A 26,039-nucleotide genomic window follows, 5' to 3' on the forward strand; every position below is an offset into this window, starting at 1 on the left:
TAACCCCTGAGCCCACGCTGGGGACCCAGGTCCATCCCTTTTCTGGAGACTAGAAACCCTCGTCTGTGAGCTCACATGACCCACCTGGGGTTTCCAATTAGGGCTATCAGTTCAGTTCAGTTACTCAGTCCTGTCCGACTGTTTGAGACCCCATGGACTGCAGCACGCCAGGCCTCCCTGTCCATTACCAACTCCCGGAGTTTACCCAAACTCATGTCCATTGCATCGGCGATCCCATCCAACCTTCTCATGGATCCCCATTTTTACCACCAGGGAAACTGAGGCAGATAGTTGCCCACCCCCAAATCACAAGGTGAGAGCCAGCGATGACGGGCATGTCTGCACCCTCAAAGTGCATGTCCTTGCCATTTTAGTACGACCCCTGCTGTTAAAGACCCAGCCCTTAGGTCTGCCCCCAAAGCCCCCTTCAGGAGACCTTCTCTGCAGACAAGGAGGATGAAACTTTTAAATGAAAAGGAAACTTTTATTTCGGTGGGGAGTGACAGGGTGGGTGGGAAGGGGGGGCATGACACTTTTTCTTTGGGGAGGGGGGGTGACATGCGGCAGCTTCTGCATCGGGCGGTTCATGCACCCAGGGTGGGCGTGGGGGAGGCTTGGGGGAGGGGCCACGCCGACCCCTCCCTCCCTGCCCTGGGGGTGGGTTGAGAAGACCCGCCATTAGCACCAGAGTTGGACGATTTGCAGACCTCCCCTCCCCAGACTGACTCCGGACACCCTCCCCCATCCCTGAGAGCGCCCCCTTGCCGCTCCCCCCCCCACCCCAACGACAGGCCAGGCCCGCCCCGCCCACTTTTGAGTGAAAAACTTATTGCTGTGTGTGTGTTGGGGAGGAGCCGCTGTGTTCAGAAAGACCCCCGCCGTTCATTCCTCCCCAATCACCCCGCCCCCTGCCCCGTGTCCGCGCGTTCCCGGAGCGCAGGAGGGGCGCGACATGCGTGTGGGGAGCGCGTCATGCAGCGCATGCGTGTAGTTGCAGGCACCCTGGCGGCCGGGGGGAAAAGGGGCGCGGGACTTGGAGGTTGTCCCTTTAGCTCTCTCTCTCCCTCCCCGACTCCCACACTGTTGACTTGGGGGACGGGGAAACGAGAATAACGTTTGTAGAGGTTTGTAATGATTGTGGTTATTTTCAAAAGCTGAACTAAAAAGCTGGGTACGTGTGGCAGATTGGCGAGCCGGGGGGGTGGGGCGTAGACGTTGGGAAGAAGTCCGTACCCTTTAGAAAAATCCTCACCCCCTTTCCCCGCACCTTTCGGCTTCCGTGAGGGTCAGGGGTATCTGGGGTTTTAAGAAGTTAAACCCTTTGGCAATATAATCAGTCTCCAACCCCATACCCTGGTGTCTGAAGCCCCTAGCCCTTTACCCCGCCCCACCCCGCTCCCACCAGAACCCTCCCCACCCCTCGCCCCTGGTTCGCCAGGGTTCAGGGTCCGAGGGAAGAATGGGGGGACTCAAAATGCCCCTTGCATAGGAATCGTTGCATCAAGAATCGTGCTCAGTGACATCCCCCCAACCCTCGGGTGGGGGGTGTTCCTGAGGCCGGTGGGAGCAGAGGGAGGGAGGTTGCTAATTCCGTGGGCCCCCAACCCCAAAAAGGGGAGTCCCCTAAGGACTCTGGGACCGGTGTGGTCTCTGGACTTGGGGGAGGTAGCGCATCCTTGAGCCAGGATGGGATGTGAGAAATGATTTTCCACCCGCGAGCGTCGGGGGTTGAGGAACGCGGGGGAGGGGCTAACTGGAATCCCAGACCGAGTGGATATGTCATTGTTTCCCAAGCTTCTGATATTCCAGCGTTCCTCCACTCGGGAACAGCCTCTACATTTTAAATGTGAACACCTCTAACCTAAATAGACGGTGTCCTGGCCAGGCAGCAGTATCTGGACTTACAGGCTTATATGCGAAATGCCAGGAAAGACAAAACTTTTAAAAATAAGTGTTTGTCCTTGTACTGCTTAAAACCTTAGCACGTCGCCAGGGGTGCAGATATGACCCTCTGGGAAACACTGGCGTCTATGAAGGTGCCTTTGGGACACCATTTAAAGAAAGGGGCTTTTGGAGGGGACAGAGTTAGCCATAAGAAGGGGGTGCCCCGGAAAGATCTGGTTCCCTGGAATTGCAGGCAGGTTGAGCCTATCTTGAAAATTCTAGCGTCAGGGGAACCTGAGCTGGATGTCTGATGTCAGGTTTAGGGGTGTCCAGGAAGTGTTCAGAGTGTGGCAAAAATTGGAGCATCCCGAAGGCTGAACGTGAGTTCAAGGGCTGGGTCAAGTCTTGGAGGTTAAGGTGCTGGGATGCAGCCCAGGGGTTAAGGACTGGGCGTGGGGGTGGGGTGGGGGGGCGGTGCGGGTAGCATCTGTGTGCAGAGAGGTTAAGTCCCAGGAGCGTGCTGGGATTTGGAAGATGCGGGGTGCCAGAATCAGCCCCAGGAATCCTGAGGGCAGGTCTCATGTCTTGGAATCTGGGGCGGGGGGGGGGGGGGGGGTTTGCGGAATTTTGTGTGCTAGGGCCAGAACATCCCAGGAGTACCGGGATGGGAGGTCTGAGTCCATGCAGCAATAGAGGCGAGCAGATCCCTGGGGGTGGGGTGGGGGGTAGGAGAGGCGGATGAAAGAGTGAAATTCACCAGCGGGATGCTCCTAAAGGCTGAGGGAGTAGCTGTCCGCAGGCCCTCCCCGCCCCCCGCTCCATGCCTCCGCTTCTACCATCTGAGCTCAGTTCCCGTTTTTGGCTTGGGTGACTGTTCCTCCTTCCCCCACATTGCTGCTAATTTTTTTTTTTTTAAAAATCAGTGCGTGATGGGTTGCCCTCCTGGGGTGAAGGGTAGGAGGCTAGGAGACCCTCCTGTGGTGTGGTTTAAAGGCCAGCCCGACCCCCTTGGAGGTCCCCACCCGCTTCCCAGAATGTCCCTTCCCTCGCTCGCGACATGCAGACCCTCGCGGCTTATTGCTGAGGTGGAGTTGGACAGGTCCAGGTTGGAGGAGGCATGCAGAGTAGGGGGGAGGCGCCCCAAAATGTGATTGGCATAATTTGGATGTATTTACACGAGTTGATGGGGCGTGGCGGGGGGGGGGGTTCCTATGGCTCATGGAGACCTGAGAAGGCTTTTTTTTAGGAGGGGCAAAGAGTTGGGGGGACGGGTTTTGGCTCCTCCCCCTCCATCCTGGGGGCCCAGGTTGGGGTGAGGGGCCCGGGGGTGTCTGCTGGCGTAGTCGTCTCCGTTGCATATTATTAATGACTTTTTGTTTTTGTTTTTTTTTGTAAAAAAAAAAACCCTTTCCCCCACCCCCCACCCCCAGCTCCTTTGACCTTCTTCCCTGTCACCCCCGAGTCCCCCCACGGGGGGGAAGGGAGCGCTAGAGGATGGAGGGCAGGGTTGGGGGAGCGCGGCGGGCGGCCCTAGGGGAGCCGGGGGGAGTGGCAAGGGGGGCGAGGCGCAGGGACACCCCGCTCAGGCCCGCGATGCTGCTCAGGCTGCGGGATTTCTCGTAACCTGGGGGCGGGGGGAAGGGCAGAAACACAGGAGGAAGCGAGGAGATGGGGGTGAAGGCGGAGGGTCCAGCAGACAGCGGGACCCCAAGACAGAGGGAAGCAGGAGAGAAACAAAAAGAAGGGATACGAGATGGAGAGACAGAGACAGAGAGAGATGGAGGGAGAGGGAGAGACGGTGGAGACAAGAGCCAGACACCAGGACACAAGACGACAGATGGCAAGAAACGGGTAGATGGACAGAGGCGGACCAAGGAGATGGACAGAGAGAGAGGTGAACAAATCGGACAGTCAGTTGGCATCAAGGAGAAGGTTCAGACATGGGGAGGGGGGAGAGACTCAGGGTTAGGAGGCAAGGTGGCACTCGCCGAGCCTCCCCCACCCTACCCCCACCGCCGCCCACCCCTCCCACCCCCTTCCCCCCAGTTGGCCCCCTCGTCTGAGGCAAAAAGGTGGGGGGCAGCGAGGCAGATGGTGGGCAGCACGGGCGTGGGGGAGGGAGCTTGGGTGGAATGCCAGTGGGCGAGCAGCTGGTGGGAGGGCTTGGGAGGGGGTGGGTGGGGCCGCAGGCGGTGGGGGGCTAACCTAGATGGAGAAAGAGGAGGACGGGGCATGGGGTGGTGGGCTGTGAGGGGCTGAATGGAGCGCAAGTCAGCAGTGCCCCCTGAGTGGGGCCGCGGTGTGGTGGTGCTGAAGGACAGCTCCAAGAGCAGTCTGATATGGCAAGGCTTCGCCGAGGGTTGTAATGGGCTGTCTTTAAAGGCTAAGGCTTTCAGATGGGAACCTTCTGATGGGAAGGTCCTGACAGTGTCTTGATACTCAAGGGATCTAAGGCTTAGGGGCAGGTGTGGGGTTTCTTGAAAACTTAGGAATGTCTTGAGAGTTCTGCCAGTATCTGGGCTGTTCTAGGGCTTTCCTAGCCAGTACCAAGGGATCTGTCTGGATGTGGGCACCTTGACAGGAGGAGACAGGGCCTGGGTCGGGGAGTCAGAAGCCCAGTATCTTGGAGTCACCCCCTCCCAGCCATTCCCAATTGCTAACCTGGGGGAAAGGGGCAGGGGGGGATCGAGGGTCTCGCGAGGTCTCAGGCGGTGACAAGAGCTGGGGACAGAAATACACAGAGTCACGGCGGGGGGAGGGTGGCCAGGGAGAACCCCCCAACACAGCCTCACTGTTGGGGGGCCGGAGAAACGCCGGAATCTCTTCCTCCTCTCTGGTGTTTTCCGCGGGAGGGGAGCAATGAAATGGGGGCGGCCAGAGACATCAAATATGGGAGGAGCTTCCGGGGTGGCTTTTGGGGTGGGGGGGGAAGATGAAGGGAGAGAGGAGGGGGAGTACTGGGGAAGGGGGGGTGCGGGTCAGGTGCTGGACCCAGCAGCACCTGAGGGAAGACAGAGAAGGGGGCTGATGAGGTGGGTGGGGACCAGGTCAGGAGGAAGGGTCTTGAAAGAAGGGGGGCTAGGGAACAGTGGAGGGTGAGGGAGAAGCTAAAAGAGGACGGCAGGCGTGGAAGGGGTAGGGATCCAGGACTTTGGGGGAGGGAGTTGAGCCAGCCCCATCAGCTCCAGCCATTATTTGAGTTCAATGAATGGATTTTGGCATCAGAGGCAAAAGAAGCAGAGACCTACCCGCCTCCCCCCTGCCGATCCCCCCACTCCTCCCTTACCCACATTCCCAAGTCCTCCTGCCCCACCCCTCAATTTCATAGGGGCCCATCCAGACCTGGGGGTGGGGGAACAAAGGGAGTAGGCAACAGGGCTGGGTGCAAGCGGGGGTGGGGGGGGTGAGATGGGAACAGGGAGGTGGGGGTTGGTAATGAGATGACAGGGGAGGATGATGGGGGAGAGGTGGGGGACGTTGCAACAGGAGAGGTCCGGGAATGGAACCAGGCAGTTCCCTCTGGACTAGGAGCCCAGAAGCCTGCTTCTTGTCCTGCATCTGCTCTGTGGCTGGGGGTTGGCCGTGGCCCTCTCTGAGTGTCTGTGAAACAAGGGGCTTTAGATGCCATCTCCTTAGGCTGAGGCTAGGGATTCTTTAAGCTGTATCTCTGCATTTGCAAGGAAGACTCCATAGGTGTCTGTTGAATGAATGTGATGGACCAGGGGCCTTCAGGTGGCTTCTCAACACTTTTAAGATCAAATCCAGCCTCTCACCATGGCCAAAAACACTTCCCTCCAGGCTCCTCCCCTCTCCTCTCGGCCATTCAACTCCAACCACACTTTCCTCCCTGCTGTTCCTTTAACAAACCAGGGGCATCCCACCTCAGCACCTCAGGGCCTTTGAGCTCGCTCTTTTTTCTGCCCGCTGGTCCTTTTTGGGCTTCAAGTTTTAGGTCACCATCTCAGAAAGACCTTCAGAGACCCCTTTATCTGACCTGGTTAGAGTAATTATCTTGTTTGTTTTCTGCTTCCCCCATTCATGGAGTGGAGAAATTTCCCTGTAAAGGGCCAGATAGTCGATATTTCCGGGGCTCTGTGGGCCATTACCATCTCTGTTGAAACTATTCCACTCTGCTGTTGTAGACAGTGGCCGTGTTCCAATAAAGTTTTATTTACAAAACAACTGGTGCACAGGTTTGGCTGTTGGCTATAGTCTGTCGCCACAGGGCTCTAGAGTATCAGCTCTGTGATGGGAGATCTGTGCTTTGGGCCCTGCCAAATCTCCAGTGCCTGGAACTATACCCTCAATCATTAGCTGCTGAATGAGTCAAGTTAGGGGTTAGCTGGGGTTGTTGTGAGGATTATAGAATATAGATTATGTGGGAAATGCGTGGTTACATTTGCTGGATAATTCGTCCATTGTCCCCTCACTCTCTCTCTGACCTCCCCACTGTCCAGTCCTGGCCCTTTTCCTCTGCCTCTCTTCTTCCCCAACCCCATAGCTCAGGCTTTGTCCTCTGCCCCGGGACCCTCATCCCAGCCTGCACCTCAGCCTCCCGACCTGCGGTCTCCCCACTCCAGTGCCTCCTCACGAAGTCCCAGAGTGGACCTCAGTTCAGTTCAGTCACTCAGTCATGTCCGACTTTGCGACCCCACGGACTGCAGCACGCCAGGCCTCCCTGTCCATCACCAACTCCCAGAGCTTGCGCAAACTCATGTCTGATCTGCTTCTCCCCAGATCCCAGGACAGGGCTCCTTAGCTCAGCCTGCTCTCCTGCCTCAGGTCTGGGTCAGCATCTGCCTCTCCCACCAAACTGGGGGTCGGGGGTGGGGTTGATACGAACCCATTGATTCCCCGCGCTCAGCACTGTGCCAGGAACATGTGTGTGGGTACTTGCTAAGTGCTGGCCAAGCCACGAGTGACTGCATAAGTGGCTCAGTCCTTCTCACCCCATCCTGTCCTCAGAAGAACGTTCTGGGTGTGTGCCCCCTTTTACTGATTAAACAAACAAAAGCAAAACCAAGGTGGGGAGGCAGGGGAGAGATGTGGATAGGGGTGAGGATGGAGGTCAGTCGTGAGGCCGTTGGGGTGGGGGGGTCAGGCACATGGTGGTGAGGGGTGGGGTGAGTTCTAGCAGTTAGTGAGAGGCAGGGCAAGTCCTGGGCAGATGGGTGTGGGGTCAGTGTCAGGGCCGGCGGTTACTTGGATGGAGCTGTTCACAGTGAGGGGTGGGAGTCTCGGTCAGTGGGGGCTGCATGATCTCAGATGGGTTAGTCGGGAGGGAAGGGGTTCAGAGGGGTGGGGGCTACTTACCCCGGGGGGAGGGGGTTCGTCCACTAGGGGGATATCCAGGCCGCAGCGTTGGCGTTGAGGTCGGGCAAGAAGCTTGGGGGGCCTGGCTTACGCCAGTCTGGGGGGGGCAGTGGGGGAGCACCGGTGGCTGGGGGTGGGGGAAGAGGCCAGAGGGTCCAGGGTGGGGTGGGGTGGGGGGGAATGGAGATGCAATAAAGACAGGTGAAGGGTCAGTGGTGAGGAAATTCGGGGGAGGGGGTCTGAGAGGGAGGGAGTTGGGGGCCAGGAGGTGGGGGAAGGGAAGTCCAGCACCTCCTCCCCCATCTCCCTCTCTCCCCTCCCCTAGGGGAGGGGAGAGAGGGAGGGTCCCGGGGGGGCGGGCAGTGGGGGGCACCTCACCTTTCCGGATGGAGCCATCAGGGGATGGGGCGTAGTCGGTGAGGAGGAAGCAGGCTCGGTCCCGGCCATAGCGGCCCCGGCTCCCAGGGGTGATGGGACTCTTGTCTTCCGGGGACATGGCGGGCTGGTCAATGGCCGGGCAGTCCTCATGGGCCAGCGCAGCAGCTGCAGGGTCCCCATTGGGGCGGGGATCTGTGTCCGGAGGGGCAGACAGAGACACAAAGGCAACAGTGAGGTGTGGGAACTCATGGAGGAGAGGGCGCCAGAGGTGCTGGGGGTCAGGGGGTGTGGCTGGCGTGTTTGGGAAGTAGGGTCATGGCCAGGAGGGTGTTGAGTCTTGGGAAGGATAGCAGGGAAGGGTGTCGAAGGCCAGGAAGTGGAGCCAGGCCAGGCACTGGGTGTGGAGAAGAGCGGCACTGGGTCAGGGCATTGGGTGTTTGGAGGAACGGGAACAGGGAAGAGGTGTTTGGGAAGTGAGCTGGGCACTGGTGGGCTGCGTGGTTGAAATGGACCAAACGGGGCACAGCGAGGCTCCAGTGTGTGCTGTGGGATAGGTTTGGAAGGATGGTTGGGAGGGGCGAGCAGGCTGGGAGGTGGTTCTTCAGGGAGGGGTGTTGGACGCTGGCAAGGGCACAGCGGGGAGGCGTTGGGAAGGTGACAGATGAGGGAGGGGGAGGTGGGGGTCCCCTAGGCTCTGACTCCGGTTATTTTTAATTGGTGTGAAACTGGGTCAGCGGCTGAGGGAGCAAGATGGGGGGCCGGGTGGCCCAGCTCCCTTTCTTGACCTATTTAAGGCATGGGGGTGGGGCCCCCCCAGCCTCTCCCTCCCCCCAGACAGATGCCCCAGTCGCTGCTTCTGAGACACAGACTCCCCTGGGGGGAGGGACGCACGGGCTCAGTCAACTTTCCTCTCATTTCCTTCATCACATAAGCTGCAGCTGCCCTGGCCTCTGTCTCAGGCCCTCGATTCCCACGTGAAATTCCCTCCCTGTGTCTCTCCGAACCCCCCTTTTCTCTGAGTCCCTCTCACCATATGGCTGATCACTCTGCCCTCCTCCCAGACCCCCTGAATACCTTGGCTGCAGGTCTGTCTCTCCCTAAAACTCTTTCACACGAAACCTGCTTCTCTATCATGTTCCCTTTCCTCTTTCCCATGTCCGTTGCTGACCACCTCCGAGCCTCAACACATACCTCCTGCCCCCCTCACTACCACCCCACCTCTGCCTGCCCGCTCCAACCCCCACCCCTGTGACCCCTCCTCACCTGCCCGGTTGATCTCAACCACTTCCTCCTGAGCCAATGGGCAGGGCTCCCCAGGGGCCGGCAGAGGAGGCAGCCCCATGATTCCGAGCCCACCCGCTCCCCCCCTGAGCAGCCCAGGGTGTGTGTGGGGGCCCGGCGGGTAAGCCCCGGCCACAGTCACCCCCATGGAGGGCGGGGTGATGGGGGGTGGGGGGCTGATGCCGCCGCTGCCATGGTGAGGAGGGAGTGGGGGGGGCGGGGGCGGGTCGGGCTTGCAATAGTTGGGCGAGCCAGGCTGCGGGGGCCGGGGAATGTGTTTGTTCTTCTTCTTGGGCAGCTTCTGTTTGGCCATAGCCAGCGAATAGTACATGCCGAAGTTGTTCACAATGACGGGCACCGGCATGGCGATGGTGAGCACCCCAGCCAGGGCACACAGCGCCCCGACCAGCATCCCCGACCACGTCTTGGGGTACATGTCTCCGTAGCCCAGGGTTGTCATGGTGACCACGGCCCACCAGAAGCCAATGGGGATGTTCTTGAAGTAGGTGTGGTTGGAGCCCAGGATGTCGTTGGGGTCGGCGCCGATGCGCTCGGCATAGTAGATCATGGTGGCGAAAATGAGCACGCCCAGGGCCAGGAAGATGATGAGCAGCAAGAACTCGTTGGTGCTGGCGCGGAGCGTGTGGCCGAGCACGCGCAGCCCCACAAAGTGCCGCGTGAGCTTGAAGATCCGCAGGATCCGGACGAAGCGGACGACCCGCAGGAAGCCCAGCACGTCTTTGGCAGCCTTGGAGCTGAGGCCGGAGAGCCCCACCTCCAGATAGAAGGGCAGGATGGCCACACAGTCAATGATGTTGAGGCTGCTCTTGAGAAATTCCACCTTGTCTGGGCAGAAGGTGATGCGCATGAGAAACTCAAAGGTGAACCAGACCACGCACACGCCCTCCACGTAGGTCAGGAAGGGCTCCGTCTCCACCTCCACATTGGTGATGTTCTCTGGCGGAGCCCCAGGGATCGGGGAGGCTTGTGTCACTGTCTTGTTACTGATGTGGATGAAGCCCTCGTGGGTCTCCAGGCAGAAGGTGGTGATGGAGATGAGGATGAAGAAGAGGGAGGCGAACGCCACATACTGTGGGGCAGGGTGGGAGAAAGAGGGCGAAAGGTGACCCAGGCATCTGGTCGATCAGCCATCTACCCAAGACCCACCCAGTGGCCCCTTTCTCAGACCCAAACTCCAGGGGAATCCGGGTGTCCCAGCCCCAATGCGTCCATTGCTTCTTGCATCCTGTTCTCTCTAAAGCTTGCAAAAGGATCAGAGACAGCTCTCCCCCAGCTCGGGAGAGGAGCTGGCCCCAGCCGCAGCAGCAGATGGTCCACTTCTTTCCTGGAAACAGCAATTTCTGGCTCTGTGCTCTGTCTCCTAGACCACCCCCCCCCCACCCTCCTGTTCCCTGTGTCATATCTCGGGGTCCCTGGCAGGGTCCAATGATTCTGCTGGGGGATGGGGGGAGGGAGACTAAAATCATGCATCCTATGTCTCAGGGCTTTGGGGCTTGGCTTGGAACTGGGGGGAAGGGAAAGGGGAGAAGGTGGGTGGGGAAGCAGAACTAGGAGGTGGTTAAGAGTAGGAAAGCCTGGGTTTGAATCCAGCTTTTTCTCTGCCTAATTGGGCAAGATTAAGAATTCTGAACCTCAAGTTTTGGTGTTTTATTTTTACAGGGTTATTGTAAGGATTACATTAGATGAATATACAAAGGACTTGGCTCCAAAACCAGTGCTTGAGCTTTTGTTAGGGTATAAGGGCATCAGTTAAAGGGGGGCCAAGGTTGAGACCTCAGGTATCAATATTTAAGGACCATGATGCTAATGACCGGGTCCAAGAAAACAGAGAAGGTTGGGTGAGCCCCTCACCCAGAGAGAACAGCGAAGGGGTGGGCCCACAGATGAGAGGAGCGGTGTCAGGGCTCTGTACAAAGAGGGAAGTGAAGGGTCAAGACTGAAAAAAAGGGATGATAGGGGTGGGGTTTAAGGCTCTGGAAAGGAAGGGAATGTCCAGGGCTTGGGCATAGAGGAAGGGGAGAGGACAGGGCTAGGTCCAAGGAGAGGTGAGGGGACTGGTCAGAGGTATGACCTGAGGTATGGGGTGCCTGGGTGATTTCAAGATGGGGCATCAAGATGGGGCTCGGGATCTGTGTCCCGAGCGCTCAATGGTGTGGGTTTTGATGAAGGCCTTGAGGACTGAAGGCAGGGTCAAGATCTTGAAGGCCTCTAGGAATGGTAGTTGGCTTTATCAAATATGTAGAAGGGAGGTCAAAGCAGTAGGGTTAGTCCTGAGAGAAGGGGATGGGCGTTGAGGCAGAGGGAGCTTTAATCAGATGGGTAGACGAGAGAGAGGGGCTGGGCTGCAGAGAAGAGAGAAGAGCCAGCAGTGGGCTGCAGAGATGACCCTAGACCTTGGGGTAGCCTGGGGGGAGGGAGGGTCAGAGCTGGCCCTCTGCCCCACCCCCTCTTCGTTTCTCCGCAGTGGTTTAAGAGGCCAGAGGCCGGCGCAGAGCGCATGCCCGGTGCTCCCCCCGCACCCCACTCGGAACCCGGTGCACCGCGCAGGCTGCGGCACCGCAGTGGGGGCGGGCCGGCCGGCTCGGGGGCGGGGCGCGCGATGGCCAGCACCACGGACAGCTCCCCCGCCGCAGTGCGCAGCCGCAGGGACTGGGAGCAGTCTTAACCCCTACCGGGCCGGAGCGGAGCAGGCGGTGCGCAGCCGCGGTGCCGCTTCACAGAGGGAGGCCACAGGCCAGGAGCTTGAGTAACTCCTTCCCTCCCGGGACACAGAAAGAAAGGCCGGCACCCGCCGCAGTGCGCAGCTGGACAGAGTCAAGACTGGTTTACCCCCTTGTCCCGAGATGGTTCAAAAGCAGATGGGGTAGGAGGGCATGGAGTCCCTGTAAGAAGGTAGGGAGATTACGGAGAGGGGAGCGAGGCGGGAGGAAACCGGGTCCTCCACTTTGCTGGCTTCAGCTCTCGACTCTCAGACTTTCCCTTGAAGGCTAGAAAGTGCTACACGGACACGCAAAACACAGCTGTAAAGTAAACAAATGTCCTCCGGAGCTGTCCTGAACCCCTAGCTTCACCTCAGGACCCTTCAATGGGGTCACAAGAGGGTAGGGCGCCCCAGGCCATGGAGGGAGGGTGACTCTCCTGACGGGGCATCTAGGGCCACTTCCCTTCCGCACCTCTTCTCCCCCACCTCCCCCCACCCCAAACCCAAATCCTGCCAACTCAGCGCTTCCTGGGGACCAAACTTTATGCGGTGCCTCCGGGCCCCCTCCCTCTCAGTCCCTCCCCCGGCGCGAATGCGGCACTGCGGCTCCGCGTCCTTCCCGGCCCAGGACGCGGCACGGTGGGGGGAGGGTGCCGGACGGCTCCTCCGGGTGTTTGGGTCCCCAGGAGGCTCGGAGGGGGGCTGGAGTCTCTCCTCTTTCCCTCCTTTCTCTAATTCCCCCTATCTTGAACTGTCCTCTCTCTATCAACACAGGGAGGAAGTTAGGAGGAGGAAGAGGTTCAAGTGAGAACTAGGGGGGAGGGTAGCTATTTAGCCAAAGAAGTTACAGATTTTTGAGGAAAGATTTTTAGGTGGGAGATGAAGAGATCTTTGGAGGAAGTCTAGAATTTTGAGGGCAACAAGGCGGGAGACAGGATAAGGCTGGAGTGTGGGTTCTTTGGTTCACTTTGCAGGGAGGGGGGTCAGGACGGGCTGAGGAGCCCAGTTCTAGGCTTCAGACTGGGTAGTGGGGGGCGGGGGTTCTGAGAAAGATGAAGCGAGCTGGGATTGGAGCCGGGGATGCGGGGACAGGTGGAAAGAAACCAAGAAAGAACTGGGAGCTATTCTGAGAAGGAAGTTTTGGGTCTGATAACCTGAGGGTCCCAAGGATTGAGGTTAGGTAAAAGTTATGGAGCAGGGAGGAAAGTCATTTACTGACTAGGAAAAAGGCTGGGAGGCTGAGGATGGGGGTAGGGGTGGGGCTGTCCCAGAGATAGAGTGGGCTATGCAGTTTAAACAATGGAACGGAGAAGCTGGGAGAATCTGTGGATGAGGCAGAAGCGATTCTAGAGGGCATATGGGAAGTTCTGGAGAAGAAAGACATTCTGGGGGCACGGGACTCTTCTGGAGACATTGAGGAGGAGTGTGAAAGCCTTGGGGGAAGTCTGGAGCTGTACTGAGAAATCCTCAGGAGAGGAGTTGGTGTGAAGGATGCAAGAAGGGATGTGAAACACAGAGGGGGCAGCGGGGTTCCAGGAGAGAAGATGTCCCAAGACTCAGTGTTGCAGTGGGGGTGAGGGGGGGAGTGTCCTAGCAGGAGCAAGTGGTTTGGAGGTTCAGAGGGGTTCGGGGCACTCTGAGAGTGGGGTGGAAACTATTATGAGACTTAAAGGGCAGAAGAAGCAGAGGGGCTCAAAGATAACCCAGGAGACGCAAACTTGGAGAGAGGCAGGGGATTCGGAGACGGGCAGAGGGAGAGAGAGGTGCTGGGATAGCCTGCAGGACTGAAGGCTGGAGAACTGAAGAGCGGGCTTCACGGGGTCTGCAGGGGATAGAGACAGTGTTCACAAGCCCTGGGACACTTTGAGGGTTAGAAAGCGATGTCTTCTGAAGATTTAGGGAGGTCCAAGAAACTGAAGGCTGGGGGGAGAGTCTGCTGAGAGTCTCAGAGGTGAGAAGAGATGAAAAGAGTCTGGGAAGACTCTGAGGGTTGAGGAAAGACCTTCTGAAAGCTCTCTATCGGGGTCCAGGAAAGGAGGGGGTGGGGCTGTTCAGGGAAGTTGTTTAGGAGATTGGCCCATCAGAGAAGAAGTTTCTAAGCGTCTAGGATGGACTAGAGAAGCAGGGTGGGGTTGAAACAAGTCTGGAGGGTTCTGAAAGCTGGAGAAACATCTTCTGAGAATCTGGGGATGGCTAGGAGAGGGGGATGTGTTCAGAGGGGTACGGGAGACCCAGGAATGGGGTAAGAGGCTTCTAAGAAACTGGGAGGCTAAGAGATCAGGAGGGTCTGAGAGGGGCCAGGGGCTGAGGGCGAGGATGGGGAGCTCCCTGAGGGTCTGGGAGCTCCCGGAGAGGGGAGGGGAATGGGGGCTCTGAGAAAGCGCTCACCCTGGCGGCCCGCGACGAGTAGGGATCCTCGAAGAGCGCCCACACCCGGGGCTGCCAGCGGCGCCACCACGTGCCGCCCGCGCCGCCCGCGCCCCCTGGCGGGCCCCCGGCGCCGCCGCCCGCGTCCTGGAAGCAGAGGCGCTTGAGTTCGCCGCCGGCGCCGTCCAGGCCGCCGCCGCCCGCGCCCGCCTCGTCGTCCAGACCCGCGTCGTGGGCGCCCGCGGCGTTGGCAGCGTTCGCGGCGCCCGAAGGGTCGGGTGCCTCGAAGGAGTCGAGCGCTTCCTCGGCGTCCCGGTGCTGCCGGTAGGTCATCCAGCAGCAGGCCTCCACGTCGGTCTCGTCGATGCCCCAAAAGCCGAGCTCCTCCTCGAAGAGCGGCCCGCACACGTCGGCCGGGCAGTGCAGCTTGCCCGTACGGTAGTAGTTGAGCACGTAAGCGAAGACACCCGGATGCCGGTCAAAGAAGAACTCATCGGCGCCCGGGTCGTAGTCGAAACGCGCCGCCGCCTCGGGCTCCGTCAGGCCGGCCAGCCGCGTCCCCGGCAGGGTGCGCAGCGTCGAGCGGTACGTCTCATGGCGCACGCCGCCCACGTTGATCACGATCTTGCCACTGTCGCCACCGCCGCCGCCGTGCCGCCCCATGGCCGCCGCCGGCAGCCCGGGGCATGGCTCGGCGCGCCGGCCCCCGGGCCCGCGGGGTGCCGGGGGGCCCGCCGGGGACGCGGCGGGGCCGGGCTGCGCAGGTTGCTGCTCTTGCAGCAACGGCGGTGGCGGCGGCGGCGAGGGCAGCGGTGGCGGGGACTCGGACGGCTGCGGCGGCGGCGCCGGCTGCTGTTTGCTAGCCGCCTGGCGCCCGCGGAAGGACGAGACGCAGACTGAGCTCAGCATTGGATGGGGGGCGGAGCGGCAGGGGCGGGGCGTTGTAGGGGCGGAGCCACGGGGGGAGAGACAGATGTGACTGGGTGAGAGGAGGTGATGGAGGAAAGGGGCGGGGCAGAAGGGAGGGAGAAACTGAATTGATTGGTTTTTGAAGGGGTGAGGGCGGGGCTGAAACTGGGAAAAGGCCCCAGACTCCAACACCGCCTAGATGGACGGGGCGGGGCCACGCATGCGACACACCGATTGGGTCTTTCTGAGATAAGGGGCGGGGCCGAGCGAGGTGTTAAAGGGGCTGGATGGGAAGCGAAAGTTGCCTGGTTTGGCCGCACTAGGAGAACAGAGGAGGCGGGGCTAGATGTGAGAAAGAGATCTGATTTAACTAAAAAAAGGAGCGGGGTGGGTAGAGGAATAGGACTTGTCCAAGCTATTTAAAGGGGCCTGACGGTCCGAGACTGGGGGAGGCAGGGCTTGGGCCACAAGGCGGATGGCCGTCCGACTTGGATAGAGACGGGCCTAAAGAGCCTGCAAGCAGTACCTGGTGGAGTGGGGCAGATGGAGACTGCCGGGTTGGGATTCTAACATTGCTTGGACGGGGCAGAGCGGATCTTAAGAAGAGGCAGGGCCACAGAAATCAGAAAGTCCTAATTCTGGGAGGATGAGAGGGTGGGACTGAGCGAGGGGCGGGAACTGGAAATGAAGAGTGGCACTGGGCTGAACTGAAAAAGAACAGAGAAAGGGGAACAGGAACTAAGACCCGGCAGAGAGGGGACGGAATGGGGCGAGGCCTGGAAACCTGAGAGCTTCTGACTAGGTCTAATGGAGGAGGAGAGGTAAAGAAAGTACCGGGTCAGAACTGCAAACTCGGCCCGATTAACCGGGGCTGGACCGAAAGAATGCCAGGGTGGATGGGAAGAGACTGAGAGAGGTGGGTGGGATCCACGAATGGTAGTAAACCTCTTGAATTGCCTGTGGAAATGCAAGACTAAGAGAGGAGAGGGGCTTTAATAAAGGATCTTGAAAGCAACCAGGGTAGGCGGGGGCGGGGCAAGGCTAAGAGTGTAGAGAATGGCTAAGGAAAATGTGAGACCTGCAAAGAGTACAAGGCTATCGGGATGGACGGAGCGGTGGAACCTAAACCGGAAAATCTTGGAGGCCAAATAACCTGGGAGAGAGTCCTAAGGGTCAGCAGGGCCTTAAAAGGCGGAACGCGGTGAGGGAAAGGGGACAAGGTATAGATAATGGCAGACTGCAGCCAGGGGAACCGAGGAATGGATGAGAACTGGTGAGGAGAGTCTTAAGGGAGGCGGAGAGGAGAAACTAATAAAACACCGGGAAGCACAGTCTAGGCTGAGGCAACAGGCAGGGCCGATAGGAAATTGGGCGGAGTCAGGTGTCGGAGCGTCCGGCAGAGAGGGCGGGGAGATCGGGGCGGGGCCAATGGAGGGCGGGACCAGAACTAGGCGGACCGCCTAGCAGCGGTCCGGCCCCGCCCCCTGGGCGGGCCTAGCCGCCGGGTATTCGGGCGCAGGCGCGGGGCAGGGGCGGGGCCAGCGGCTGCGGCTGGGGCTGCGACGGCCGGAGGCGGTGCCTGTGGGAGGGAAGGGGGCTGGTCAGGGGTTGCGGGCCTCCCCGCTCTGCACTATCCCCGGCAGGTGCGGCGGCTGGTTGGTATCGCCTCCTTACCCATCCCCGCTCCGGCTTCTGTGTCTCTCATCAATGTCTCTTTCTCTGAATATTTGTCCCCCCGCCTCTGCCCTTACTCCTTTGAGATTCTGGCCCCTGCATTCTAAGTCTCTGCGCTCCGTCTGGGTCTCTGTCCCCCTCCTCTGAGTCTTACCTCTCTGCTCTCTAAGCCTCAGTCTCCTCTCCCCGGACGATGGCGGGGTCTCCCCACCCTCAATGTCTTTCTCTTGGCCTCTACCTTTTTCTCTGATTTCTCTCTCTCTCTGGCCTCTTTCTCCTCTCTTGGGTTCCTGAACTCCTCTCTCTGGTCTCTTTTCCCTCCTGTCTCTGTCCTTCCTCTTTGTGTTCCTGTCCTCAATACTCCCCTCACCCCAGGGCTTCCCCCCTCCTCTCTCTGGGTCTCTGTCCCCCCAGTTCTTGTTCTCTGACCACCTCCTTCCCTGTGTCTTTCCCCCCTCTTCCGTCTCTTTTGCCCCTCTGTCACTGCCTTTTCTCTTTGTGTCCTCTCTTTTCCTCCCTTGGGTCTCTACCCCCTCCCACCCGTGCCTCTTTGACCCCTTTCTGAATCTGTCCCCCTTTTTCTTGGTCTCTATCCCCACTTCTTTGGGGCTCTGTCCTGCTGTCCTTTGGCCTCTGTCCCTCTCCTGGATCTCTGTCCCTCTCTTTCCGGCTCCCACTGCATCACCCTCTCTAACCCTCACCCTGGCCAGGACTCGAGGCTGCGTCACTGCAGAGTTGCAGAAGTGGGGCCCGTCCTGCGGACCTGGGAGGTAGTTTCCTTCGACTCCCCCACCCCTAGACCTAGGATCCCCCACTACCCCCTGACCCAGTGTTCTCGGACAGTCCTCAAGCTCCCATGGGACCCGGGAGGACATTGGGACTTCTGCTCTTCTCTGCTCCAAATTCTTATGTATCCCTAGGCAGAAGCTGTGAATCCTGAGGTGAAGGAATGGGCTTGGGTTGAGTGAGGCTTTGGGGGCAGGTGGGGGTGGTGATGGATGCTAGGGCAGGGGTTGAGTGGGCATTAGAGGCTGGGAGTAAGCTCTGGGGTAAGGACCTAAGTCAAGTATCACCCCTTATTACCCTCCCACCCCACCCCAACTCTATACTTTTCTGCATTTGACAGCAGTCAGGCACTGGATCAAGTTACCAAATCAGCGTTTTTGCAGAGGTCAGAAGGTGTGGAAGAAGGTGCCAGGGCAGAAGGAAGGGGAGGAGGAAGAAGCGAGGAGGCTGGAATAGGGGAGAATATGGAATGAAACTCGGGATTAGAGACCATGGGATGAGGGGAAGAGGTTCGGTCAAGGATGATCCAGATTCCATCGGGCCCCGGGAAATGTGGATGCCCTCACTTCCATGTGGTCCTCTCCAGGCCCCACCGGAGTATGAGGGGGGATTTATGAGCCTGGATTCTCCATCCATACGGAAGGCTTCTGACGGCATAACGAGGGCTTGAGTTATGGGACACCAGCTTGGCAAACAGACCAGAGGGAAGTGGACTCGATTTTTGGCGACAGACACCAGGGGAGGGGAGGGCAATGTCTGTTCACGTCTTCAAACCCTTTCCCCACCCCTCTTCCTTCCCAATCTATCCTTTCTCAGGCCTTCAAGACACAAAATTCCTGAAAGCCCCAAACTCTCACCCTCGTCATCCTTGGCGCCCCCTCCTAACTCACCCTCTCTCATTCCCCAAAGCCCTGGAATTGTTTCTGACTTCCAAGACCCCTTTCTTGTTCCTCCGCCCACATTCCTACCAGATCAAAATCCAGGACGGACAGTCTATCCCGGGCACTAAAGCTGAAAATGTGGGAACTCTCTGACTCTGATCCTTGATCCCTCCGAGAGACCCTCCGAGTACCTCTCCGCTGTAATCTTTGAGTCCCCGTCTCCCTTGTCCCCCGCCTTCAAAACTGGGACTTGGACTGTCTTACCACCCCCGGACCCTGAGCCTTCTCCCCCCACCCCTCCTCCGTACTCACCCCAAGTCGAGGCGGGGCGGGGATGAGGGAATCCGGGGCTGGCGATGGGGGGAGGGGTGACCCAGCTCCGGCAAGCTCCCGGCAGCTAGAGGCTGCGGGGGGGGGGGTGACATCATCGCCGGAGGAGGGGCGGCTCAGCTCCCCCCACCCACCCGGGGGCTTCAAGCCCCGCCTTTATGGCGTACCCAGGGGTCCCGAAATCCCAAAGGTCGAGAGGAGGAACGGGAGATAAAGTGTGCGGGAATGGTATGCCCTCCCCTTAGAACAAAGGTTGGGAAACCCTTTACGGTTTCAGACACCCCCCCCACTGCCACCTGTCGCTGCGGTCGCGACCTGTCGCCTCCTACGCATGTTGTGGCTACGGCCGCCCACGTCAGCGCGTGAACACCGCGCTCAGACTACAACATCCGTGATGCTCTGCGGCGTCGGCTGCCTTTGAGAAGAGGCTGTGTAGGCGAGGGGCTTCATGGGCTTCGTAGTACAAGGTCCTCCCACCGGTGTGATCTGGGAGAAAAGGAGCAATGCCTTTCTGTCTCAACTCCAGAAAGCCGGACACTAACTTTTTTTCCCCCTCTTAAAAAGAAAAAAAAAAAAGGAAGCGACCTCGGTAAGTTTGAGGTAAATAGTAAATTTTTTTTTTATTATCAGGGAGTGCGCATGCGTTTAACCAGGGCCTCAACCGAAGGACTGCGCCTGCGCAAGCTCGCCCTTTCACTGTCTTGGTCCTCGAGGTCGAGCGCGGGCCAGACCCACTCGAGCGCCGCTTTTCCTGTCGCCACGGTCGAAGACAGCCACGTAGCTACCCAAGAAGACATCACCGAGGATCCAGAAGGGCCCTGAAGGCGGAGGCACGTCCAGAGCCGCGAAGCCTGACAAACAGACACTGAAACCACTCCGAGTAATCTACAAGGCGATAAGACCAGTCACAGGTGTCACGGCCACCGGCCTGCCTTTCTCCTAGAAGCCAGAGCATCGCCCTACCCACCACTAGATATGTTTCTGTGCCGCCTGCTTGGACGTAGTGACGTCTCACTCCCAGCCCCACCCTTCCAGATGCATCACTCTGGCGTCATTGTGACGGCCACCTACCTGGATGACGTAGTCCTGGGCCGTGAGGTTAAACCAGACCCCCCCAAGAAGGAAGGAGACTGGGGGAAGCGTTGGGATTTTCGAGCACTCGATGTAGTACTGAGGAAAAAGAGGAACAAGTCCGAGATGAGGGATTCCTTCTCGGCTCAAATTTTTTCTGTGGCTCCCCAGTGCAGCAGGGTCATGTCCATTTTGGGCAACTAGGTGTTAAAGACCTTGTGTGGTCAGGCTCTACTGTATTATGTAGCGTTACTGGCTCTTCCTTACTCCTGTATAATTCTTGCCACTTATCCTAGGCTCCCGTTTGATCAGGTCCTCTTTTCCTTTAATTGAAAATCAAAAACTGGTAGCCCACGGGCCATATTGGGCCTGCAGGTATATGTAATTGGTCTTACACTCATCATGTTCACTCACTCTCATCCAGTAAACCTGGGTCACCGTCCTCTTCTATACACTGTGACACTCAGGATAGACTCTAGGGAGGTGTCTGCTTCCTTCCACTAGCCCCCCAACCTCTCACTCACAAGGTCCAGTGCTTTCTGCCCTGGGATGCCCTCCTACCCATCTGATTCCCACCTTCAGGCCAGAGCATCCTGTACAGTGACCTCTGTTAAATCCCTGTGAGTCTCCCCAGCCCACGTACACCAGCCACCAGGTCCTCACCTCCCCCATCAGCAGGGGGATTGCCCCAATGGCTTTCTGCAGTGCCCGGATCTCCTCAGTGGGTCCTGTGATGAGAGATGTGCCTGTGTCCAGAATGGCAGCACAGCCCCGGGCACAGATAGTCAGCCCTGTGCCCACCTGAACACTGTGAGGAAGAAATGGGCAGTCATTAGAGCTGGCATCCTAGGAGGCAAGACCCCCAGCCCTCTCCTCCCTCAGAGCCCACAACCCCCTCTTCCATCAGACCCAGGGAATCTGGATCTCCAACTCCCTTTTCCTCAGGACACTGGAGTTTAGGCTGTAGCCCACTCCTCCCAGACCTAGGAGGCCAGGTTTCTCACCGCTCCATGTGGATCTGCCAAAAAGCGGGGATCATGACTGGCACAAAGGTAAGGGGTGGGATGTAGTGTGCTGGGTCTGAGCCACCCAGGACCAGCTCTCCTCCGTCAGCTGCCTCAGGGTTCCTGCAGAGGCAGACAGTTGTAGGTGTCATGGGAATTTCTCCTGTCAGCCCCAAGAATGGCCAAGGGAGGGACTTTGTGCCAAAGGGGTGATGTCTGGGATCTAGTTGGGATAGTGGGATGCAGGCAGGACCTCAATGTGGGGACTGGAAGCAAGGCAAGTAGTGAAGAGAAATGGGGATTTTCTTGGGGGAGGTTAGGATTTCAGGGTCTTGGGGGGCTTCCTGAAGTGGGCATGGGACTTCTTGATTTGCTCATAGAAAGCAGGACTTTGGGGGGAGTAGAGCATTGAGATTTCTGAATTGGCTCTGGGTGGCATGATTGAGAGGAGTGAGGCACCCCAGGTGGATGATGAGACTTTCTGAATTGCATGTCTAGACATTCAGTGGAATTAGACTTCTTCAGTTGGCTGAGAGTGATGGGAACGGGGCGGGGGGTGGTGGTGGGGTGTAGGGGGTGGTAGGGGTGGGGACTTCCTAGAAGTGTGGAAGGACAGAATCTTCTAAGTGTTAGGTGGACGAATTCCCTGGCAGTCCAGTGGTTAGGACTCTGTGCATCCCCTGCAAGGGTCACTGGTTTGATCCCTGGCCGGGGAACTATGCTGACCCAGGCAAAAAGAAGAAAAGTGGATGGAACTTCCTGGGTTGGACATCCAGATAACTAAAAGACATAGAATTTCCTCCTGGTAGACTTCCTGAATGACAGATGGGGCTTTTTGAGTGTAAGGTTTAAGCTTCCTAAAAGGTAGATGGGACTTCTTAGGTTAAAAGGGGGCAATTCCTGACTTCTGATGTGTGTTCCCAAATGGAATTGGGATTTCTTTATGCTGAAGATGGGGTTCTTAAATTCAGTATTTGATGGGGTAGGGCATGGAACTTCCTGATTTGAGCTTTGAAACGTGAAACATTTTAAATGATGGTGAATTTTTTTAGTAGGTCTCAAGGTGTTGCTTAGCGAGTGGAACTTCTGAATAGGGTTCAGGTGTTTCTCCTATTGGGACAGTGACTTCCTGAATGGAGGGCGGGACTTCCTTTATTGGGCAAGGGACTTCCTAAAGGAGGGCAGGACTTCCTCCTTGGGACTAGGACTTAGAGGAAGGTAGACCCTCACCCGTTACCTGTTGAGGTAGAAGGAGAAAACAGGCTTATCCAGTAGGCCCTGGTCCACCAGTCTGTCCAGCGGGGGCCGAACTCCTCCCACGGCCAGAACAGGAAAACCGAGGCCCAGTATCCCATCAAAGTGGGCAAAAATGAAGACCAGGCTGGGCTCCCACAGAGCCTCCCCAAAAGTCACTGTTGCACCTGTGATTCCCCCAATCTGGGGTAGATTCAAAAGGAGTGAGTTACTTCCGGAAGGACGTTACCTACATAACGCTGAGGTCTCCCAAACCAAGGCATGAATCCCAGGTCGGATTCTCAAAACCCCCTGGAGCTGTGAACCCCTCCAACTGCCTAAGAAGCTCTGCCTGGCAAAGGCCTACCCCTGCCTAGGAGGCCCCGCTCCACCCTCCTTCCTCCAGGAAGCCCCGCCTCCCACTTCCGAAGCTGCGTCTGTCTGTTCAGGAGGCTCCGCCTCTCCAAACCCCTCCCTAAACCAGATAATTTTAGAAATCCGCTGCTTCTAGGCTCCCGCCGTCCCGGGAACAAGGTCACGCACAGTCAGCTTGTCCTCACTCAGGATGCCGGCTAGGCGCCCGGTTCCATATTGAATGGCAAACTTGGTCCCATTGGATCGGAAGGAGCTGGAGGATTTGGGGTTGAAGCGGTGGTGGAGCCCTAGGTTAGAGGGTCAAGGAGACGTCACTGGGGAAGAGAGGTCTTCCCGGTGCCTCCTGCCCCTCTGGCCGACTCACCTGTGAGGGTGTGTCGGAAGAGAACAGGTCCTCAAAAACCCTGGGAAGACCAGGCCCAGCCCACCTTCTCCAGTTACCCGAGTTCAACCTTAATTTCCCCATAAAAGCTCACAGCAGGGTAGACTGAAGAAGTGGCATCTCACAGATGGAACCCAGAGGTTGGATGAGCCAGTGTCAAAGACGACAGAGAAGTTTTGTGGGGGGGTCCCCAGCCCAATTTCCCCATAATACTGGGCCTGATGGCAAAACAGGAGAGGTTGTGGATGAAGAGCTTGACTTGAGGGCAGGAAGGTTGGGGTGGGGGCTGGAGGAAGTGGTGGGGTGTGGCAGCCTGTGTAGGGCTGTGACCTACGTTCATATAATTGGAGAGAGACACAAAGAAGGTCTTGTTCCCAGGGGATGGAGCCCCCAAACTGGGGGGCTCCGATAGCTTCTCCCATCCCCTCAGTGGGTTCAGGGCCTTGAATCCAGTGTTGACTCTTTGAAGTGGGATCCTGTGGGGGAAGAGATGCCAACAGTTAAGGAGCTTACCTTTCTAGAGATCCTCCATAACAGACTTCCCCAAAGAAGATATGATGACAATGTAAACATTTCCATGGTCCTGGAGTAATGGTCACTACCGGTTCAGTCCAGCCACTCAGTCATATCCAACCTTTTGCAACTCCATGGACTGCAGCACACCAGGCTCCCCTGTCCATCACCAACTCCTGGGGCTTGCTCAAACTCATGTCCATCGAGTCGGTGATGCCTTCCAACCATCTCATCCTCTGTTGTCCCCTTCTCCTCCAGACTTCAATCTTTCCCAGCATCAGGGTCGCTGCCAGGAGCCCTACAAATGTGACCTTACAAACACCCCTGCCCAAACACCTACCAAACCACAATGACAGATTTCCCCTGAAGACTCTCCAAAGAGCAAACCATCTCAAGCAGACTCTCCCCAAAACGTTTCAATAAAAGACATTCCAAATGTAAAATAAGCCATTCCGACGTACACAAAGTTCTCCCAAGATTCTAACATATTCGGGGATGGATTGAGAGTTTGGGATTAGCAGATGCAAGCTATCAATATTTTTTAATATTTTATTTATTTATTTGGCTGTGTCAGTTGTTGGTTGCTGCACACGGGATAGAGGCCATCGTTGCAGCATGTGACGTCTTTTAATTGCAGCATGCAAACTCTTAGTTGTGGCATGGGGGACCTAGCTCCCTGATCAGGGACCAAACCTGTGCCCCCTGCATTGGGGGCCTGGAGTCTTAGCCACTGGATCACCAGGAAAGTCCCGGAAACTATCAATGTCGTATATATAGAATGGATAAACAGCACAGGGGACTATAGTCAATATCATGTAATAAACCACAATGGAAAAGAATATGAAAAAGAATGTGTATAGGACTTCGCTGGTGGCACAGTGAATAGGACTCTGCCAGCCAGTGCAGGGGACATGGGTTCCGTCTCTGGTCCAGGAAGATTCCACGCACCACGAAACAGCTAAGCCCATGTGCCACAACTACCTAAGTCTACATGCCTGGAGCCTGTGTCCCCCACAAGAGAAGCCACTGCAACGAGGGGCCCTCACACCACAACGAAGAGTAGCCCCTGCTCGCTGCAACTGGAGAAAGCCCATGCAAAGCAACGGAGACCCAGGGCAGCCAGTGGTTGAGGCTCCGAGCTTCCACTGCAACAGGCGAGGCTCCATCCCTGGTCAGGGAACTAAGACCCCACATGTCTCAAATGAGAGTTACTATGCCACAACTAATAATCCCACATGTCGCAGAGAAGATCTTGTATGCCACAACTAAGACCTGGTGTAGTCAAATAAATACAAAATTCAAAAGTGAAATAAATTTTAGAACTGCTACTTTCTGATTGAGTAGATGTCTAGGACGGAGCCCAAAGGTTTGCATTTCTACCAGGTTCCTGGGTCCTGCTCATGCCAGTGTTGTTGGTCCTGAGTCAATACTCAGAGAATCACGACTCTTTACATTGACTAGGGAAGTGGCCATGATCTTAGGTTGAAAAAGTAGGTTAGCAAACATCATGTGCAGTAATCTTTTTGTACCTGCTTGTAGTTTCTTCTTGGGACTCTGCTCTCCATGACCGCCCCCGCCCCCCGCACCACCCATGACTCAGTCTTAAGAGGCTTAAGAATGTGAAGTGGGGATAAAATGTTTCCTGGAAGAGTAGACCCCCTCCTGCCATTAAGAGTTCCAGAAAGTGGAGAGAAGAGAGGAGAGGAAGGGAGAGACTGGGGGAGGCAACAGAGGAGGGAGTGAGGTCATAGGGGTCCCTAAAACGGGACTTCTTGAGACCTCAACAATTTGGAAGATGGAGAACTGGGGGAGTCTCAATTTAAATGTCAAACCTGTCTCTCCAAGTTTTGTTGGAAGAGGGGTGTCACAGGTCTGGAGATTTCAGTATCAGATCATCACAGCTCAAAGTGGGACCAGCAGAGTCCTTCCAAAAATGTGTACTGAGAAGATTGGGATGGGCCCCAACCCAGGGTTTCAGGGTGAAGAACCTTGGACTGAAAGGGCTTGGGTCTCAGGAGAGATCAGGGAGGACCCTTCAGAGAGTGAAAGACCCAGGAACCGGGTCTCCAAAAGGAACCGAAAAAGTAGGAGTCATGGATGCTGGGGTGCCAGGTTTGGGAGTCCCTGAACTGGGGAGCCCTGGACTTGAGGGTAAGGGGGAGAGGACGGTCCCAGGTTTGAGGGTGGTGGGGTCCCCAGTACCGGATCAGCGTGGCCCCGGCAGGCTCCAGGGTCAGGAATGGTGGCAGCAGCAGCAGCAGCAAAGATGGCAGAGACATCTCTGGGGACCGTGTGCACCCAGGCGTCCTGCAGCTCTGCTTTCTTTCCGCGGAGACTCCGCCCTGTTCACTGCCCACTCCACCAAGACATGGAGTTTCTTGATGGTTGATGTGGGGATAATGGGTGGTACTTTTGAAGGGATGTGCAGAATATTTTTGTAGGGTCTCCAGAAGTATTATCCTGTGTTACTGGCACGCCTCACTCCCAGATTCAGTGGTGGTGGAGGGTCTTCTGTGCCCCGTCCCCTCCATTTTTTAGATATTGTCTCTTTTACTTAAACTTTCACTTCATTTTTTTCTGAGACTCATTAACCACAAGGGTTTTCCTGGGCCACCAAAGGGATGGGCAGGGTGTTTGTGAAGGGTCTGGGGGAAGGGTGAGAGAATCAGGTTGCCAGAGTATCAAGAACCCTACTTCTTTTGTTTTTTTGTAAGGTTTTCTTGGTGTGGACAGTTTTTCAAGTCTGTTAAATTTGTTACAATATTGCTTCTGTTTTGTTTTCTTTTGGTCATGAGGCATGTGGGATCTTGACTCCTGACCAGGGATCAGACCTGCACCCCCTGCACTGGAAGGCAAAGTCTTAATCATTAGACTGCCAGAGAAGTCCCAGGACCCGCTCATTGTCTTATTTGGAAAATACTGAAACACACACAAAT

At 57.2% G+C, this 26,039-nt stretch overlaps 2 protein-coding genes across 2 annotated transcripts; both read right to left on the minus strand.

Annotated features, from left to right (window-relative positions):
• Nucleotides 1-3,444: 3,444 nt before the first annotated feature.
• KCNC3 (potassium voltage-gated channel subfamily C member 3) lies at nucleotides 3,445-14,854 on the minus strand. The gene is given in 7 exon segments (XM_065926555.1): nucleotides 3,445-3,508; nucleotides 4,546-4,605; nucleotides 7,198-7,303; nucleotides 7,305-7,324; nucleotides 7,576-7,767; nucleotides 8,839-9,946; nucleotides 13,967-14,854. Coding segments are annotated over 6 exon segments (2,331 nt in total). The 3' UTR covers nucleotides 3,445-3,508; nucleotides 4,546-4,588.
• Nucleotides 14,855-19,138: 4,284 nt separating this feature from the next.
• On the minus strand, nucleotides 19,139-25,382 carry NAPSA (napsin A aspartic peptidase). The gene is made up of 9 exons (XM_065926582.1): nucleotides 25,306-25,382; nucleotides 22,925-23,066; nucleotides 22,685-22,808; nucleotides 22,377-22,495; nucleotides 21,838-22,037; nucleotides 20,601-20,723; nucleotides 20,260-20,404; nucleotides 19,597-19,695; nucleotides 19,139-19,410 (listed from the first exon to the last, which is right to left on the minus strand). Exons 1-9 carry the CDS (start codon nucleotides 25,380-25,382, stop codon nucleotides 19,219-19,221), a joined length of 1,221 nt encoding a protein of 406 aa, XP_065782654.1. The 3' UTR covers nucleotides 19,139-19,218.
• Nucleotides 25,383-26,039: the final 657 nt, after the last annotated feature.

Source organism: Muntiacus reevesi, chromosome 2 (assembly GCF_963930625.1).
Source record: "Muntiacus reevesi chromosome 2, mMunRee1.1, whole genome shotgun sequence".
Lineage (NCBI taxonomy): Eukaryota > Metazoa > Chordata > Mammalia > Artiodactyla > Cervidae > Muntiacus > Muntiacus reevesi.

Excerpts from the sequence above, each read along its gene's own strand:
- NAPSA (XM_065926582.1), bottom strand. The coding sequence starts at position 25,382 with ATGTCTCTGCCATCTTTGCTGCTGCTGCTGCTGCCACCATTCCTGACC. Across the intron at positions 22,496-22,684 it reads CTTCTTCAGTCTACCCTGCT|GGCTCCACCACCGCTTCAAC; the intron begins GTGAGCTTTTAT and ends CCTCTAACCTAG. Across the intron at positions 19,411-19,596 it reads CCCAGGACTACGTCATCCAG|ATTACTCGGAGTGGTTTCAG; the intron begins GTAGGTGGCCGT and ends ATCGCCTTGTAG.